The sequence below is a fragment of the Rhagoletis pomonella genome, unplaced genomic scaffold, assembly GCF_013731165.1.
Source record: "Rhagoletis pomonella isolate Grant_MI unplaced genomic scaffold, Rhpom_1.0 Rhpom_scaffold_00003, whole genome shotgun sequence".
Classification (NCBI taxonomy): domain Eukaryota; kingdom Metazoa; phylum Arthropoda; class Insecta; order Diptera; family Tephritidae; genus Rhagoletis; species Rhagoletis pomonella.
The window spans coordinates 18765404-18784245 of NW_023458557.1; the positions used below are offsets into that span (position 1 = coordinate 18765404).

At 40.4% G+C, this 18842-nt stretch overlaps 1 protein-coding gene across 1 annotated transcript in view; it reads left to right on the forward strand.

Annotated features, from left to right (window-relative positions):
- The first annotated feature begins 1879 nt into the window (after positions 1 to 1879).
- The window catches only part of LOC118735049 (very long-chain specific acyl-CoA dehydrogenase, mitochondrial), a 171566-nt gene continuing 154603 nt past the window's right edge, over positions 1880 to 18842 (forward strand). Inside the window, exons 1-2 of the mRNA XM_036464643.1 lie at positions 1880 to 1888; positions 2968 to 3175. Of these exons, the coding sequence (XP_036320536.1) occupies positions 3053 to 3175 (123 nt within the window). The 5' untranslated portion in view covers positions 1880 to 1888; positions 2968 to 3052. The remainder of the gene's footprint in view (positions 1889 to 2967; positions 3176 to 18842) is intronic.

The window sequence follows — 18842 nt, forward strand, 5'->3', positions numbered from 1 at the left end:
GAAATAGAAAAATGCATACATGTTTGCAAAAATCCATTTGCAATCAGCAAATCGCTTTCACGCAAATACATATCATATTTTCGGCAAGCAAGCAAATGTACAAGAGCCCGCTCCTTTCCCCGTTTCCTCGCTTCTTCTGTACACTTGTCGTTCTGACTTCCATTTTTATTTTAGAGTTTGTTTTGATCCGACACAAGCACGCGCCTGCCTCAGCAAGCACCCCCTCTGCCTAGTACTTATTAGATTTCTGTTTCTCTTTTGTTATTCGTTTTAATTTGTCATTTTGCTTTAAACTATGCTACACGCTCGCCTCCGCAAGCATCCCCTCTTCCTAGTGCTTATTATATTTCTGTTCCTCTTTCCTGTTTCGTTCTTATTTTTTAATTTTGCTTTGAACTATGGTAAATTTGGCCGAAGTGTGGTGAGACGGAAAAATGTTTGGTATGGTGGCAGCCGACACCGTCCGTCGACGAGTGGTGCATTTCGCCGACGAGTGGTGTATTTGGTCGACCGCACCCCAAAATTTCTGGCAGCAACTAGTTCACACTGAAAATGCGCCTTCTCATTTATAAACGTTCTCTGCCATAACGCACATCACTAATATTACTGTTCACAATCACGTTTACATTCAAAATTACAATTCATTATTTCGTGTTGTAGCAAATGTGAAATATAGGTATATCCATTTACTTAAATGTAAACGGATTAAGAATCAAAGTGCTAGAAGAGATTTGAGCGTTTGGTACAAAAAGTATTTTTGATGTTGAAATTGTACTTAAAATCGGCAACTTGTACTTTTGTACATTTTAAAATTAATTGTACTGAAAAAAGTACAATTGTACTTAAAATATCAACACTGTTTCCACTGGCGCGCTGAGCGTACCCAATTTTTTTCCGATAATAACTCATGCGAGGGATTTGGGTATTGGGCATTTTACAAGCCTATTAGGAAGTATACATATCTGTGTTCGTATAGAATAGTAGCTTATGTCGGAAGGCTGGCTTTAGTATAATGAACCATTCGCAGCATACGATTGCGAAAGACTCACTGGCGCCGAGTCATTGAAGAACTCTTGGAAAATAAACGTAAAAGACGGTAGTGTTAATGGCGATGCTAGCAAGTCAATATTCGTATAAAGTTTCATAAAAAAATTCCTTGTGGTTTAAAGAATATAGGAAATGGTCCATTTTACTAAAGCCAGCCTCCCGACATAAGCTACTTTTTCATACGAACACAAATATATTCGTCTACAAATAATGTTGATTATTTTAATTAAGTCCTAAGATAAGTTTGTGAATCTTATCAGTGTTCTATGTAAGAACCAAAAATCAATACCCTCGCCAATTAGAACTTTTGCTTTAAAAGAAAAATATACATAGCGCATTTACTCAATACTTGGTCTGGCATCACTGTTTGAGCATTGATGTGCTCAGCTCACTGTTGCCAAGGTCGTGCATTTTGCACTAAATTTAATGCTTTTGGGAAACCAACAAGCCAAAATAATTGGAATTCAATGCTTGGTGTGGTATTTAGTGATGCTTTTTTAATTTAAGCACACCGAATGCATAGGTACAATGTATGTACATATGTATACACTATACACTAATATTCTACATTAAGATGGAATTCATTTACTGAATAAAATGTGAGGAATAGGTAAATTAAATATGTTTTGCGTTGTTATAAATGTATTGAAATTAATTTATTAATAAAAACGTGAGGAAATGGATATGTATATACACTTTACAGAATCAAAAATATGATTAAACATGATAATAAAAACTTGGCGCTTTTGTTTTGGAAAAATTGGCTTTTTCTGGTGGCACCCACTCTGGCTCAGTTGTCGCAAAAGTACACATCCATACACAAATTTTTACTTGGAAATAAGTGTGTAGTGGTTAATATGTATACGATGCCATCTCCGTACAGCTCACTTGACCTCGCCTAGCACGCCCGCTCGCAGTTTGCCCGCGACGTTGACTGCGTGCACCTCTGCTGTGCATCCCTACTCTACTAGATATAAAATCAAGCGCAACTACTTTGTGCATTAGGGTGATCCAAAATGCATATGAATAAGTAAAGTCGGAATTTTAATGCTCTCACCCTATTTTCTTATTTTGAAATAAGAAAATCTTTTGAGGTCGTTTAAAGCGCTCAAAGTTTGGGCGTATTCCAAAACGTTAGAATACAAAGCATCAGTCTCTTTGACCAATTTTCGTAGAAATGGTATAGAATTCTTGAAAATCAATATGTTTGATCAGAAGAATCTGTTTCTCTTCAGGAAGTACACAATAATGGATTTCAAAATAGAAAAATAGGGGTATATTTTTCGATATAGAACCATCCTAGGGGGTCAGGGCATTAAAATTCCGACTTTACTTATTTCGGACAACCCTTATGTATGTACATACAGCTGCGATCAACTTAAAATGATATTGTTTGCAACTTATGTTTATTTATTTATTTTTTATTTCATTTAAAATATAATTCAATCTATATGAGAAACCACATAAATACAATTTTAAAAGCTTGCTTAACTTTCAAAAATATTCATCAAACTTCAACAGAATATTTAGAAAATTTTCGGGCATGCGACTGCTTGTAGCCCATTCAGTTTTGCTCTGATAAAGTGCGAGTTTCAAGTCGCTAAAAATTACCGTTGATTGTTAAGGATTTGTTTGTGGAGGGTGTCTATGCAAGCTTTGAAACTTTTATTTATGTGGCTCCTGTTATAGATTGAATTGTATTAGTTATATTATATTTAGTTGATCGCAGCTTTATGTATGTAGATATATAACAAAGTTTTTAAGATATCATCTTAAAGATGTGATTATTCTTAAGCTATAATCAATAAAAATAAAAATTATGTTATACAGAACTATTTTTCCTTAAGGTTTATTGCTATTAATTTTTTAATGTATAATGTTGAAATACATTCAAAATTAATATTAACTTTTTATCTCCAGATGTTTTTCAGCCCAGGCGGAAGTGGAATTAAAAGAAACTAAACATGAGACAAAATATGTACAAGCACCAAAAAGTTCTTCGTTCATGATGAATATTTTTCGGGGGCAGTTGGTTTCAGCAGAAGTATTCCCATACCCTGATGTCTTGCTCGACGAACAAAAAGAACTAATTACGAGTTTAGTTAGTCCGTTTCAAAAATTTTTTTCCGTGAGTACGATCGGCATTTGGAATTAATAGTAGTAAGTAAATGTAAAGATTTAATGGAGAATTTGTATTAATTATTATTCTGAAATTCGGCTCTTAGCTTGCCTAAACTACAAAAGCTAACGTATATTAAACTAGCCGACAACAGCCACGACGAACACCTCTAACCCATTCCCACGACAGCCGGTTCTACGTACCGGAATGACTCTTGTTTTACCCGACCAAGGGCTGTTGTTTCGGCGATCTAACCCCGTTTAGGTCGACGAAGTATCTCAGAAGTTGTTCGTCCATAGGGCTACATTCACTACGTATTCTTCTACTCAGGGCTGGTATCGAGTCAAACCCAGGGCCAGAAATCTACACCTGCTGTGTATACCGGAAACGACTACACCACAACTCCACCTCAGTCAAGTGTAATGCCTGCGAGGGGTGGAGTTACCTTAGAGTCTGCTCAGGACTACGGACACATCGACAGTGGAGCACGTCGTACGTGGCCCCCTGTGGCTCAAACAGAGCAGCCTCCACGGCTAACCTCAGTCCACCTGAGCAGCCTCACAGTCACCACAACACAACAACATAATAACACACATAACACACACAACCGTACCACCACACACACGCCGCCGCCAACAACTCCTGGTTCCCCCTACAATCTGCACGGTATGTCAGACCAGGATATTCCGTAATGTGACATCAGTCAAGCGCAACACCTGCCTTGGCTGGTGCCACTTTAGGGCATGCTCAGGTCTGCGTACCAAGCGAGATTGGACTGGGAACTTCGAGGGCCCGTGTTGCACTGCTCGGTCGCAGACCTCAACTGCGTTGCCTCCCGCCACCCCCACAGGGCGGCAACCATCACAGCAGCGCACACAGCCAACGGCGGTAAGAACACACACATCCCTAACACCCCACATCTCCCGAACCACATGAAGCTCGTTCAATTTAACTGCAACGGGCTACAGAGCAAGATTGAGGAGATAACCGTCTTCATGTGTCGGCATGGTATATTGATAGCTGCGGTCCAAGAGACGAAGTTGCACAGCAATTCAACTTTGTACAACGTGCACCGTCGAGATCGCGAGCGAGATAATGGTGGTGGCTTAGCGTTCATCACGCACCACGCCGTGCAGTATCGTCTTATCGAAGCAGACATCGACCGCAGGGATACCACCCTAGAATGTCAGGGCATTGCTATCCGGTCAGGCGATGTTGAGCTCGAAATATTTAACATATACATACCCCCTGTCACCTGCTGCTCGGCATGATATCACCCTGATATAGGTGCGCTCCTCAGAGGTGAAAGCCGTATGGTAGTAGGTGACTTTAATGCGCACCACGATCTTTGGCACTCAAGCCTGTCAAACGATCGTAGGGGAACAGACTTGGCTGAGCAGATAGACGATTCGACATTCCGCACAATGAACGACGACGCACCCACCAGGATTATGGGTAACTGCAGTAGCTCGCCAGACATCACCATAGTCAGCGCTGGTCTGATAAACAGCCTAACATGGCGACCTATGCTGACTTTAGCATCGACACCTACCCATAGTCATCTCGATAGATAAACCAACCGACTTTGCCTCCGCCAAACACCGGACCTATATCAACTTTTCTAAAGCTGATTGGAAAGGTTACGCGGAGTTTACCGAAAACACCTTCACAGCGCTTCCCACACCAACCGACGTCCATCTCGGTGAACGTAAGTTCCGCAGGGCTGTCACTGCTGCTGCAGCTCGCTTCATACCGGCAGGATGTATAACGGACCCACGTCCAAACTTCCCTGCCGAAGCGGCTGTTCTAGCCGATGAGCGTGATAGCCTTCGTCAGGCCGATCCCGGAGATCCCCGTATCAGGGATCTCAACGCCGAGATTCGGCAACTAGTAAACGTACGTAAGCGGAAGAAGTGGAAGGAGCATCTGAAGACCTGTAACTTCACCTCTGGTGTGAGCTTTTGTCAACCGTGAGGTCGTTGTCCAATCCGACGAAGCACGACGACAGAGTCGGAATTTCCTTCGGCGACCATGCTTCGTCGGACCCGGAGCGATGCGCGAGCTATTTTAGCCTGGAGTTCATACTGCATCCTCCGGTGGACAAAGCCAAGCGTCGAGTGACCAGAACGCTGCACAAACTGCCAACAACCTGTGCCTCCCTTGCTTTCACTTGCGGTGAAGTTCAGGTGGCCATCGGGAAGGCGAAAGCCTCCAAAGCCATGGGTCCCGAACGAATATGCATGCTGATGCTGAAAAATTTGGGTCCTGCGGGGGTAGCGTACCTAACGGAGGTCCTCAATTTGTCTATGGCCACTCTCATCATCCCAGACATCTGGAATGTGGGGAGAGATGCTCAAACCGGGGAAACCTGCCAACAAAGGAGATTCTTATCGTCCGATAACACTCTTTCCCCGGTAGCGAAGACACTCGAGGTCTTGCTACTCCCGTACTTCACAAACCACTTGACCCCAGCGAAGCATCAGCATGGTTTCCGTAAAGTGCACAGTACAACAACAGAACTTAACGCCATAAACACTCAGATAACTCGTGGCCTTAACCGAAACCGTCCCTGTGAGAGAACGATTCTAGTAGCGTTGGATTTGTCAAAGGCGTTTGACACCGTCTGCCATTCCACGCTACTAGAAGATATAGAGGCCTCCTCTCTCCCACAGAGGCTCAAACGGTGGTCGGCAAATTATCTGAGTGGTCGACACTCGTCGGTAATGTTTAGAGACAAAACGAGTAAACTGAGGAAAATAAAACAGGGGGTTCCACAAGGTTGTGTCCTTTCCCCGCTACTGTTTAACTTTTACATTTCAAAGCTCCCTCAACCACCAGAGAGAGTCTCGATTGTCTCTTATGCCGACGATTGCTCGATCATGGCGACTGGGAATGGAATTGATGACCTGTGTTCGAAAGTAAACGGGTATCCCTCCGAACTTTCTCGCTTCTTCACTGCAAAGTGTCTAGCCCTCTCCCCTACGAAATACTCGTGCGACCCTGTTCACAACCTTGACGAAGGAGGTCATGCTACCGCTGGGAATTCACGTCGATGACACACCGATTCCGACGTTGATTAACCCCAAAATACTCGGAGTAACATTCGACAGCCTGCTCTCCTTCTCTGCACACGCAATCGCCATTGTCAATAAAGTACAGAGCCGCAACAAGGTCCTCAAGTCGCTAGCCGGCAGTACTTGGGGCAAAGAGAAAGAAACGTTGCTGGCAACATACAAGACAATAGGCCGGCCGGTTTTAAACTACGCAGCACCAATGTGGTCGCCGGGGACTAATAGAACGCAGTGGTCGAAGCTACAGACGGTACAAAATACAGCACTTAGGACAGCGACCGGATGCCTCCTGATGTCACCAGAACACCACCTCCACGATGAGGCGAAAATGCTCCTAATTAGGGAGCACAACACGATGCTCTGCAAGCAGTTTCAGATGTGGCCACCCAAATAGACAGCTGCTTGCAGAGGAGCCCTCGCCGAGGTACGTCAGGAGGCATCTATATGAACTGACGGACGAAGTCCAGAGGTTCATTAAGCAACCTCTGGACCCGTCAGCTCACAGACAGGCCCTGAACTGCATTCACAGGGACGCAGTCTCGAGTTATGTAGACTCTAGACCTGTGAATGCCGTTCTAGGCATATCGCCCCCGGACACAGACGAGGCGGAGCTTCATCTGCCTCGGGAGACGCGAACGACACTTGCACAACTTCGCTCCGGTTACTGCAGCAGGTTAAACTCCTACCTGAGTGGATTGAATGAGGATGTGCCAAATGAGTGTCCGGCATGCGGAGAGACCCCACATGACTCGAAACATCTCTTCGATAGTTTTCGAACGCTTTAACCCCCACTTTTTATGTACAAACATACATACATACATATCGGTCATTTACTTCAATAGTGTCACAACTCAAAAAACCCAAAGTTGAGAAAGACGGCTTTAAAGTTTTGAATTTAGATATACCCCCATAGCAAAAATTAATACATATTTTGTTCTAGTGAGCCACTGGTAATCGATATACCTATGAAATTTTTACACAAGATAGAAGAACAGGTAGCGGTTATTTCTCCGTATTTAGCTCAATATTTCCATTTTTTGGATTATGACACTATTGAAGTAAATTACCGATATGTATGTACATTTGTGTATCGATAAAAGGCAAACATATCTTGCTCAATTCCAAATTGAAACGCACGTCACTTTTTAAATCAACGACAGTTTTATAAATTGCACTTGTTACATGAAACAAAAGGCCGCAAAAGACCGCCAACATTTTTTTTATCAGCGGAAATTCCTAGCTGTACATTGTTAGTTTTACTAAACCTCCACTGCATACCAAAAAATGTTCTAAAAAGTCAGAGTAGAAAGTTCGAAATTTCGATGAACATTTTTTGAATCTATCTAAATGTTGTATAAAGTTAAAAAGGTTTAATTTATAGGGGTGCGGTTAAAAATTTTATTTCATATTGAGGCATTTCATGTTGCGGCCACCTCTGTGCACTCCCTCTAAGGATTTGGATGAAAGTTGAAGAGATTGAAGGTCTAGGTTACATGAATATACGTGCAGCATATTTTGCCGATATGACGTAGGGCTGCCTATTTACACGGGACCTAAATTTTAAGAAAACGTCATACATACCTTTTTTAAAGTCCTGTATCTTGGAAACCTTTTAACGCAACTTAATGAAAAAAATGCATTTCTTCCGTCTTATTATGGGCTTTAATTGTACATTTTTTACATTAATGTGCAACGTACAAAAGACAAAAATAAATTAAGCAAACATTTTTCTTTTTGATTATAGCTTTTTTAAAACTTTTTATTTTTACATAAAAACATTGTCTATAATGTCAACTTTAAGTACCCAAATAGGCGTAATGGGCTACTTATGCGTTTGGACTCTAGATCGTCTAACGCTCGATCAATATGATAAATAGACATTGAAATTTTATGAAATTGTATATTTTTTAAAGAGGAAAGGTGTGTAAAAAGCAAAAACAATATGAATAAATTATATTAACTTTGCTAAAGGCCTGAAATCATAAAAATCCCTTCAAAGAAATGGCAGAATTGAACTTTGTTGCAAGTTCAAATGGGAAGTCTGCTTACGACGTGATTGGAGGAAATTTTAAGAGACTAGCTAGAGCAAGTCGTCAACTCCTGATGTTACAACAAATTCGTACACCCGAAGCTCTCTACCAATGGAATGCCTGTAAAAAATAACTGCTACCACCTTTTCAGTGGACTTTATTTGGACTATGACTACGTGCCAATTACTTTAATCCTATTTTCAGCTAGTTTAAAAGGTTAAATAACATCAAGTTAAAGCATAAACAGACGGCAGCGTTGATCCGGATCAACTCGTTAATTGGGAATTATCTCGGGAGTTAACTGCAGTTGATCCGGATTAAGTCCTAGAGTTAATTCCCAAACTTAACTCGGATCAAGGGAATTTTCGATGACAACACTGACCAAAACTCAGAGAGCGTAGAATGCAGGGAAAATGCAAATTTAGCATGGACATATACCTTTTCATCGGTAATGCAGTCACTAATACTGATTCAAATAGGATTCCAATTTAAAATGAATAAGAACTTATTTCGGTGACTGTATTACAGACGACGGAATGGATATCTATGCTAGTTTTGCAGTTTCTTTGTCTTCTACGCTAACTGAGCAAATAAAGCAACCGATTCCTTCATCCGCGAAAGCCGAGTGGTGGGAGCTGCGTACTACAAGCCTGTAGGTTGATCCTCGTTTGGATTTAATTTGATTTATATATGTTATTGTTATTTTATTTTCATTTGTTTTATTTTATTTCACATTTTTTTTTTATTATTAGTTAACTTAAATTTTTAGAGTTTAAGTTTACTAAAAAAGTCAAAAACAACTAAAAACAACTTAAAAAAATGTAGAAGTTATAATTGAATCAATAAAAAAGATTAAATGAATATTCTACTGGCCGTGGGATTCGAACCTACGGCCTCGCGGCTCGTTAATCTGCATTACTGCCATCTGTCAAGGCACAATTTTGATCAGATCAATTGCGGCGTTAATCCGGATCAACGTTGCCGTCTGTCTATGCTTTTAGGGAACTTCATATCCCTATTTAACGAATCTTTAAATCAATAAATATTTTTTTTCTTTTTAGTTCTTGTAATAAAAGCGTGTTGTTGGTTTTGTTCCTATAATTTTATTACCCATTAGGTATATTTTTTTTCACACCTTTCCTTTCCTTGTTTTAATAAAAGGGCTAACCCTGAAGCTATCACTGGAGGTCTAATATTCTTTTACAATGAAACCGAAACATCAACATGGACAACACTCAACAAATTATTTTCAAAAATTTTTATTGAGCTTGAGGCCGTTTTTAATGAAAAACTATTGTGGAAAAGCAACAGTAATTTGAAGAAATGATAGAAGTGATAGCTATTTCGGAAATCACCACATTTCCTCATCAGACTTCTTTCAGTGGGATTCGATCCAACGACCCCAGCTGACTCAGCCAGTTGCCTACGTACTGTGCTAAGTTCGCCTTAATTCCTGTTGCTTTTTTCCACTTTTTCTTTTGTGAAGCCAACTACAATCAACCGCAGCTATTCCAATGCTATTTAAACTTCATCATATGGTTGTTGGTTTTTGTTAATAATTCTATTTTTAGAATGTTTAACTTTTGGGTGTGCTCGTCCTTAAGTTATTTGTTTTTGTTATTTATGGCCTTATAACAATTATATTCAACAATTTTTATTGAGTTTGAGGCCGTTTTTAATGAAAAAGCAACAATAATTTGAAGAAATGGTAGAAGTGATAGCTATTTCGGAAATCACCACATTTCCTCATCAGACTTGTTTCAATGGGATTCGATCCAACGACCCCAGCTGACTCAGCCAGTGGCCTCCGTATTTAGTTCGCTTTAATTCTTGTTGCTTTTTTCGACTATTTCATTTGTTAAGCCAACTACAATCAAGCGAAGCTGAGTCTGGTCGTTGGATCGAATCTCACTGAAAGAAGTCTGATGAGGAAATGTGGTGATTTCCGAAATAGCTATCATTTCTACCATTTCTTCAAATTGTTGTTGCTTTTCCACAATAGTTTTTCATTTATGAGGTGGTGAACTCAGCCGATCCAGAGCCCAGAGGGGTGGCTCTCGGCAACGGTGAAGCAACAGCTGGGCAGCGGTGAGGGTGCTAGCAGCACGGCGGGTGGTCCTCAGCAACTGTTGAGCAACGGTGACCAGCGGCGGGTGATTCTCAGCAAATGTTGAGCAACGGTGGTGGCCCGACGGGTGATCTTCGGGAGCGAACGACTTCTAACGGGTTGTTCGTACTGGTACTCGGCAACCGATGGAGCGAAGCGACTTAGCAAGACTGACTCAGGCACCGCCTATGTAAGTAGGGGCTGGTAGGGGGCGGCGGTAACCGCGGCTCAGCCAGTCGGAGACGATTTAGCGCATCGAAAAACACACACTAGACGCCAGCCGATTGGTCGGGCCGTGCTTGGGTTAACCAGCCGGAGACGATTTAGCGCGTCCGAAGACACACCACTTGCGCCAACCGAATAGCTAAGCCAACCGCTTACCTAGCAAGACTGACTCGACTGCGTACCACGGTTGCCATTTCCAATTTATTTTTCGGACCAAAAAATTGGCCAAATGGTAAAAAATTTACCAATTTTTATTACATCGGGAGATTGAGTGCAGTTTATTCCACTTTATCTAGAAAATATGCCAATTCAGTTTTTATATCAATTTTTTTGTTTATATTGCATCCAAAGTGCATTACAATTGCATATTGATAACATTATATTATTTAAAGTTTTAAATTATAATTTGTTTCTCAATTTGTTTTTATTAATGCTAAATCAAAAAATTTCCGCTCAGCTGCTGCGGAACTGTGAGGCAGACTAAAAATGTTATGAACTAAATTACACAATTCTCCAAAGGCCGCTTCACCCAATCCATTTTTAATCAAACTTACTTGATCCCAAAAACGTTCTATGTTGGTACAGTGTTTGAAGTTACCTTCACTCAGCCTCAAGTTGCGAAATTGAAATTCAGTTATATTTGTATCATTTACCAATGCAGAAAATAGGTCGAGTGGCGGCAAAATTGATACATCAGTATCAGAAAGCACTTTATGTGGTGTAATAATTTCAAGATGTTTAATATCTTTTCGATTGAAAACGAATATTATTTTCATGTGCTAAATGCTATGATTAAAGCTTTGCTACCTTTCCATAATTAAAATTGGCAAGAAACCGCGATATTTCTTTAAGCGTGCTTTGACAGATTATTAGCCACGCCATATTTGAAAATCAATGGCAAGGCGAGTTCACACTTTTAGCAGGTGTTGCCAATCAGCCCTATGCTGAATATCGTCATCGTCGATGATCATCAGTGCATCAGTAACATGGCTGACCATGGCCGTATCGTTACTTTTACTGACGATTACTATATTCAACATAGGGCGGAATTAAATAGAAAACATTTAAAACGCAAAACTGTTGCATGAAGTGAAAGGGTGATAACAACCTAACCAAAGGCTTATGAAATTGACCATTTTAAAAAGAATTGGACCAATGGACCAAACGAAATGGAATGGACCAAATTTAGTCCATTTGGACCAAAAAGGGCAACCGTGCTGCGCACTTGTTCATCTTTTTATGCACGTTGCTGTGTACTTGGTTTGAGAATTCGTCGTGCGTGCTGTCCCGATGGTAGTTGGCGAACGAAGTGGCTGGTGTGCTGCTAGCAGTATTTAGCCTGATGCTGTATGCGTGTGCCAAAGGGTGCATATGTACATCGTTGCGTATGTACGGTGGTGTATGTATGTACGGTGGAGTGTGTATGCTTCGTTTGTAAGTTGTCGGTATGGATCGGAGAGTATGTACATGCATTATTATGTATGTACGGTGGTGTAGTGGGATATGTATGTACGGTGGGGTACGTATGTACTCTACTGTGCTTTGTATTAATGTATCGTAGTGAATTGCTACGTTACACATTAAAAACGGTCTCAAGCTCAATAGAAATTGTTGAATATAATTGTTGTAAGGCCATAAATAACAAAAACATATACACACTATTGGTAGATTTTCTACAGATTGGTACATTTTTTTCAAGTGAATGGTAGTATTTATTTTCGTCAGTGGCAACCTTGGTCTTAACCAAGCAGACCACGATGCTATATCTTCGGTTCCCGATAAGATATGTGAGTTCTTCAAACGCCATAGTTAGCTGCTAATTAGTTGCTGAAGTAAAACATTATTTAAATTATCCGTCCATCATCTCTGAACTGCCGTTTCAACCCCCACACTACCCCGAAAACGATAAAGTCAAAAAGAGGTCATAAGTCAAAGTGGAAAAACGAAGGATGTTTAGTTACTAATTAGTTACTTGCAGATAACGTAGTTAAAAATATTCTACAATCACATTAATTCCCCGTACTGTCTCTCGCTCTCAAATCTAATGTGACCACAATATGGAGTACCGTAACACAGTGGTCGGAGAAGTTATATTTTACGCGAAAAATTAGAAGGGCTGTTACGATTATAATAAAAATCAGTGTAGTAGTATTTTTGTTATGCTAAATCCAAATATGCGGATGGTTCCGTATGCAGAAGCTCACGTAAGTGGGAAAAACTTTTGACTGCCATTCACCTGACAGTGGCCAGAAGTGATTCTTGTGCGTACGGTTCAAATCGCACCTCACAACGTTCGGATATTTATATCCACGTATCCTCTGGGTAGCGACAGAACACCCGTTTGGGAGCGAGGTAAGTGAGAAGGCGTAGACTTCGCGTACGCTGGGTTTGGGTCCCGCCACGTTAAAACCCCGCCCAATGAAAACGAATTAATAGCCTCTGATGACGACCACGCAAACGTATAATGGACTATGATTTGCTGGTATGCACCTGGAATATCCGGGCCCTTAATGGGGAAGGTGCCTCTGCCCGGCTGGTTGATGTCCTCGGGAAGACAAAAGGGCTAACTATAATATGAATAAGCTGCCGTAACTGAATGTCAGAAAATGAACGAAAAGTCTGTCAAATGCATAAGCAACGTAGTGTAGACTTTTAGGTGGCTATATTTTACTTACATGTGTACAGTGTTGCCACGTTTAATTAGATATAGCAATAGCCACTATCAAGCAGTTTGTTGTAGATTACACATTTATAGTAACCTTGGAACGCTGAAGAACTGTTCGCCTTGCGAAACTTTCAGGATAACCTGGTGTTTCTGTAAAAGAAAACGCTTACGGCCCACTTCCTAATGTGGAACCAGAACTTCTTTTGACTTATGTTACATGTAGGACTGAATCGAAAAAGTTACCAATTTCGTTAAAAAAATTACCAATGTGGCAACACTGCATGTGTTACATATGTACATACATACGTACGAGGACAAACAGCTGATTCCGTACGGAAGGTGCGACCAGTATCGCTCTTTCCTTAAGCAAATGACGTTTGACGAAACTTGATATTGCTTATTCTTATTATAGTCAGCCCTAAAGTCTGACACCACCGCCATCCAAGAAATGTCATGGACGGGGCAAGGCAAGGTAAGCGTGAAGCCTTGCGACGTCTACTACAGTTGCCACGTAAAGGAGCGCAAAGTCGGTGTTGGATTCGTGGTAGAATAGACTTCGTCGGCGAGTACTGGCGTTCATGCCGGTGGACGAACGTCTAGCCACAATCCGCATCAAAGCGAGATTCTTTAACATATGGCTCATCTGCGCCCATGCCCCGACGGAAGAGGCGTCCAAGGATCTCTTCTATGAGCGCTTGGATTGTACATATGAGTGCTGCCCCCAACACGATATCGAAATCGTGCTCGGCGATTTTAATGCCAAGGTGGGCAAGGAAGGGATCTTTGGCGCCCCTCGGTGGGAAATTCAGCCTCCCCGGTGAAACGTCCGATAACGGACTGAGGCTGATCGACTTCTCCGGGGCCCGAAGCATGGTAATATGTAGTACTAGGTTCCAGCAAAAAATATCCATCTAGCTACGTGGCTGTCTCCGGATCGAAAAACGAGAAACCAAATCGATAATGTTGTGATAGACGGAAGGCACGCTTCCCGTGTTTTATACGTACGTACACTCCCAGGGCCAAACATCGACTCGGACCAGAACACAAGTTTAAAAAAGTAGACTTTGTTTATGTGGGAACCAGCATTAACACCGACAATAATGTCAGCCTTGAAATCCAACGGAGAATCACTCTTGCCAACAAGTGCTACTTTGGACTGAGTAGGCAATTGAGAAGTAAAGTCCTCTCTCTTCGTACAAAAATCGCACTCTACAAGTCACTCATCATGCCTGTTCTGGTGTATGGCGCGGAGGCATGGACAATGAAAGCATCTGAGGAAGCAGCTCTTGGAGTTTTCGAGAGAAATATTCTGCGCAAGATTTATGGGCCTTTGCGCGTTTGCGATGGCGAATGCCGCAGATGATTTAACGATGAACTGTATGAGCTTTACAACGCCATAGACGTAGTGCATCGAATTAAAATTCAGCGGCTCCGCTGGCTAGGTCATGTCGTTCGAATTGACAGAAACGCTCCAGCTCTGAAAGTATTCTACGCGGGTCGCGATGCTGGTAACAGAGGAAGAGGAAGGCATATTCTGCGTGAAGAAAGACTTGGCTTCACTTGGCATTTCCAATTGGCGTCAGTTGGCACAGAAGAGAAACGACTGGCGTGCTGTTTTGGACTCGGCCAAAATCACTTAGGCGGTTACAGCGCCAATAAAGAAGAAGAAGAAATCCAAATATGCCATACGATTTTTAGTTTGACAGTTGATATTTGTCAAACCAACTGCCAATTTCTCTAAAAATTAAATCTTTATGAAAATACTACTGATTAGGTTTTTACGCACTGCAATTTTTCTAAAAAAAAGGAAATATTTTTTAAATGCTACTGATAAAGGGTTTAAATACGCTTAGTCACGAATTTTACGTCAAACCGAAATCTTGAGAGTTGACAGTTGTCGAATGGGCTGTCAATTTCTCGAGAAATAAGGAAAGTTTCCCAAGAATTAAACGTACTAGGTTTTAATGCTAACTGATCTCGGGGTCTATATCACATTCAAACTTTTTCATTTGACAACTGTCAAGTGAACAGTAATTTTCAGTTGAGTAACACAATAAGGCAGTTCACTCTTTGTTGCGAAAGGCAAAAATTAGCGTTTGTTTTGTTGCTTTGCTGTGCGTTTGTGCGAAACGACGCCATAACGGTGCCATATGTTTGTTGTAAAAGACTGCCGATTTTCGCTCAAACGCACACAGTTTCGCATCAGAGAGTGTACTCTAGTAACATATTTGTTTAGCCAAATTAATTATTTATTGTAAATGTTCGAGAACATATTTAAAATGAATTTATGATAAAATTATGAAATAATATCAATAATTATATTTATAAATGGGGGTGAGGCCGTGTGGTATATGTTGCGCCTAGTGTTGCCAACATTTTTTAATTGTACCAGTGCTGCCGCTGTCACTTCAATTGAAATTTCTCACTTCGTCTCTTCATTTTACTTCTTTTTACTTCAAATTCCACAAATTAGATTTAACACCAAAATAAATAAAAATTATGATATAATAACAGTAATTATATTTATAAATGGGGGTTGGAGCCGTGTGCTATATGTTGCGCCTAGTGTTGCCAACATTTTTTAATTGTCTTGTATTATATTATTCCATTTTACAAAATTAATTCTATTATACTGAATTATTATTTTTTCTATGATACCATCACTGTACTTAAAATGTTTTAAAACATATTCTATCTCCTCGTACGACGTCCGTAAAACATTGTCCACTGGAAACATATTCGGCCCTCTTACGGTTGTCTGCGTCGACGTCACTTTTTTGACAAAAAATAAAATTCGCAAGTCCAACGCCAGCTACGCCGACCAAATTTTTTTTGTAGAAAAGTGTTCCTCGCAAAACTACTGTGATTAGCGAAACCAGTATGAAATCGACGTCGACGTCGACAACCATAATATCAATAACCACAATTATCTTTTTTATTCGTATCGAAATGATCTGGTAAATTTAAATACATGTGAATGTACCAGTGCTGCCGCTGTCACTTCAATTGAAATTTCTCACTTCACTTTGGAAGCCTTCACTTCGTCCCTTCATTTTGCTTCGCTTTCCTCAAATTAGACTTAACACCAAAATAAATAAAAATTTCTTTGAAATAAATTATTTATTTAACCAAAATTAAAATTCTTGCAAAGTAGTAAGTATGGCAAAGTAACTTTTCGCAAAAATCTACTAAAAATACGCCTAATAAATCTCCGACGTGGCATCCGTTATTTGGAAGAAGTCATTTTGATTTTCATTTTCACGTGTATGTATATTTGTAAAGCGTATAGAAATGAATGGGTGGATACAATTTCATAACTATTAAAGGTGTTTCTTACTCGATATGTATTTGCATCTGTAAATGTGACTTTTTCAATACATATGTAATTGCGTATGTCTGTATAATTCAGTCTTTGTTTTACTATTTAAAAATACGTTCTTTGAAAACGAAATAAACTAAACTCAGATGATTCTATCTGTGTGTCAGATGAAATAGAAACATTTATATTTCGTACGTACATTTATCTGCTTTGTACAGAAACAAATCTCATTTGCCTTTACACGATGTGTTGGCATTCCCATATGTAAAAAGTGGCATGTACACATGCAAATACATATGGTGTAAGAACACCTTTAGTAAATATTTGACGAAAATAACAATTATATTTTAGTTCAGCAAAAACGAAACATTTAAGAGAATTTTGTGATGGCGTTGTTGCTGTGTATCTGGTGACGACTTCGTTGCTGTGAATCGATAATCGATTAATTAAATTTTAGTGTTAATATCCTCAGTGAAAAGTTAAAGATTATTTTTATTGTGTGTGTGCAGCTCGTACACACTTATTGTTCAAGTTTAATCCGTCTTGTTGTAAAATACTTGATTATGTGATTTCGCGATTATAAAGGTAGGAAATCAGTAACCTACCCTTTAGCACAGAGGGTCCCAAACTTTTTTTCTCGTAGACCCCTTTTAAAAATTTTTTTTGCTTCGGTGGACCCCCTGCTGATACATTTCTAAATATTCCCAAAGCTCGTAAAAAAATTAAATGTGAAAATTAGATCTAACTATGTAAATTTGCATCCCGGGTGTATTCAAAAACTAAACTCAGAGTGGCCAAAATATAAGTAAAATATTTTCTTGTGTTCTCGGAAGAGTTATATTTTTTAAGAGCACTGCGAGCGCTAGCGTTATTTACATTATCTTCTCCATAAACTCATCAAATGTTTGGCTCACTGATGATTTTGCACGTGGAGTATATGTAAAATAGTTTATTTGTGTTAATGGCATCATTTTTATTTTTATCGCTCCAAGTTTTAAAGTGAGGCGAAAAATATTTATCACATTTTTAAAACACAAAACTTAAAACATCAAAACGGCCAAGCTTTTTACGCCAAACTTTTAATGAAACTGACAACAGAGAAAAGAACGAGTTTAAAAAAATCGATTTTAAATAAGCAAGCAAGCAAGAAACACAAAAAGTTTTCCACTGTCTCTTCTTCTTCAGTCGGGTGTTTGTGCCACGTGAAGTGACCAGTCAGCAGTCCAGCAAGTTGTCTGCAGTGTCGTCTGCTCAGTGAGAGCAAAAAATTAGATAAACCTTGTGAGATTGAAGGCAACATGAGTTTTGCCCACCTGCATCCCCTTGACGACTCTCAGTCATTTCTGAGCGAAGTATTCACCCAGATTCTGATGGTGGCTTCGATTGCCGAAGGTGGAAGTGCTAAAACTGGTTGCGGACCGAGGAATGACTGGTCTTAGCCAACTCTGGCCAAATGATCAGATGTCTCATAACCAGGTGCTCCAGAGTGACCTGGCACCCAGAGTAAAACAACCTCGTTATGTTCACCATCATATTTTAGTCGAGACTTGCATTGTCGAACTAGTTTGGAATACTTAAATAGAGGGCTGGTCAATGCCTTAAGTGCAGCTTGGATGTCACTGCAGTCACGTAAACTCCTTCCCCTCCACATATGTTCCACCACGTAGTCCATGGCTTTGAGTATTGCAATTACCTCAGCCAGGAAGACCGAAGCATATTCCCTCACAGAAAAGTGAAGTTTATCTCCATTAACCTCGAAAAAGACCCCAGATCATGACCCAGAGTCAGTTTTTGAGCCATCAGTGAAGACTCGACAATGTGTGAGTCCGGTCTCAGCGATAGAACCAAACCAGCATTCAGTCTCAGGGAACTCAACATAATAGAATCTCTTCAACAAAGGTAAAGGTGGCATACTATCCTGTAGCATTGAAAAGACACAAGTGCTTAAATCTCTGCCGCCAGCAATTTTCGCCGCGCCTCACTCATTGTCATACCAGCATCCGGTTCTTTTTAGTCTGCATGTGGCCTTAAAACACAAAGTGACGGTAAGTCAAGAGCACTATACACCACTCATAAAAATTAAAGTTAGACAAAGAGGCTATCAAGCAACCATTTTGGTTCTTTCCATTGAAACCAGATACATTTTCGTGGACCCCCATTTACAACTCATGGATCCCCAAATTTTTTTCACGTCACCGTGGACCCCCGTCGAGTCTTCCGTGGACCCCTGGGGTCCATCTGGACCACTTTGAGAATCAC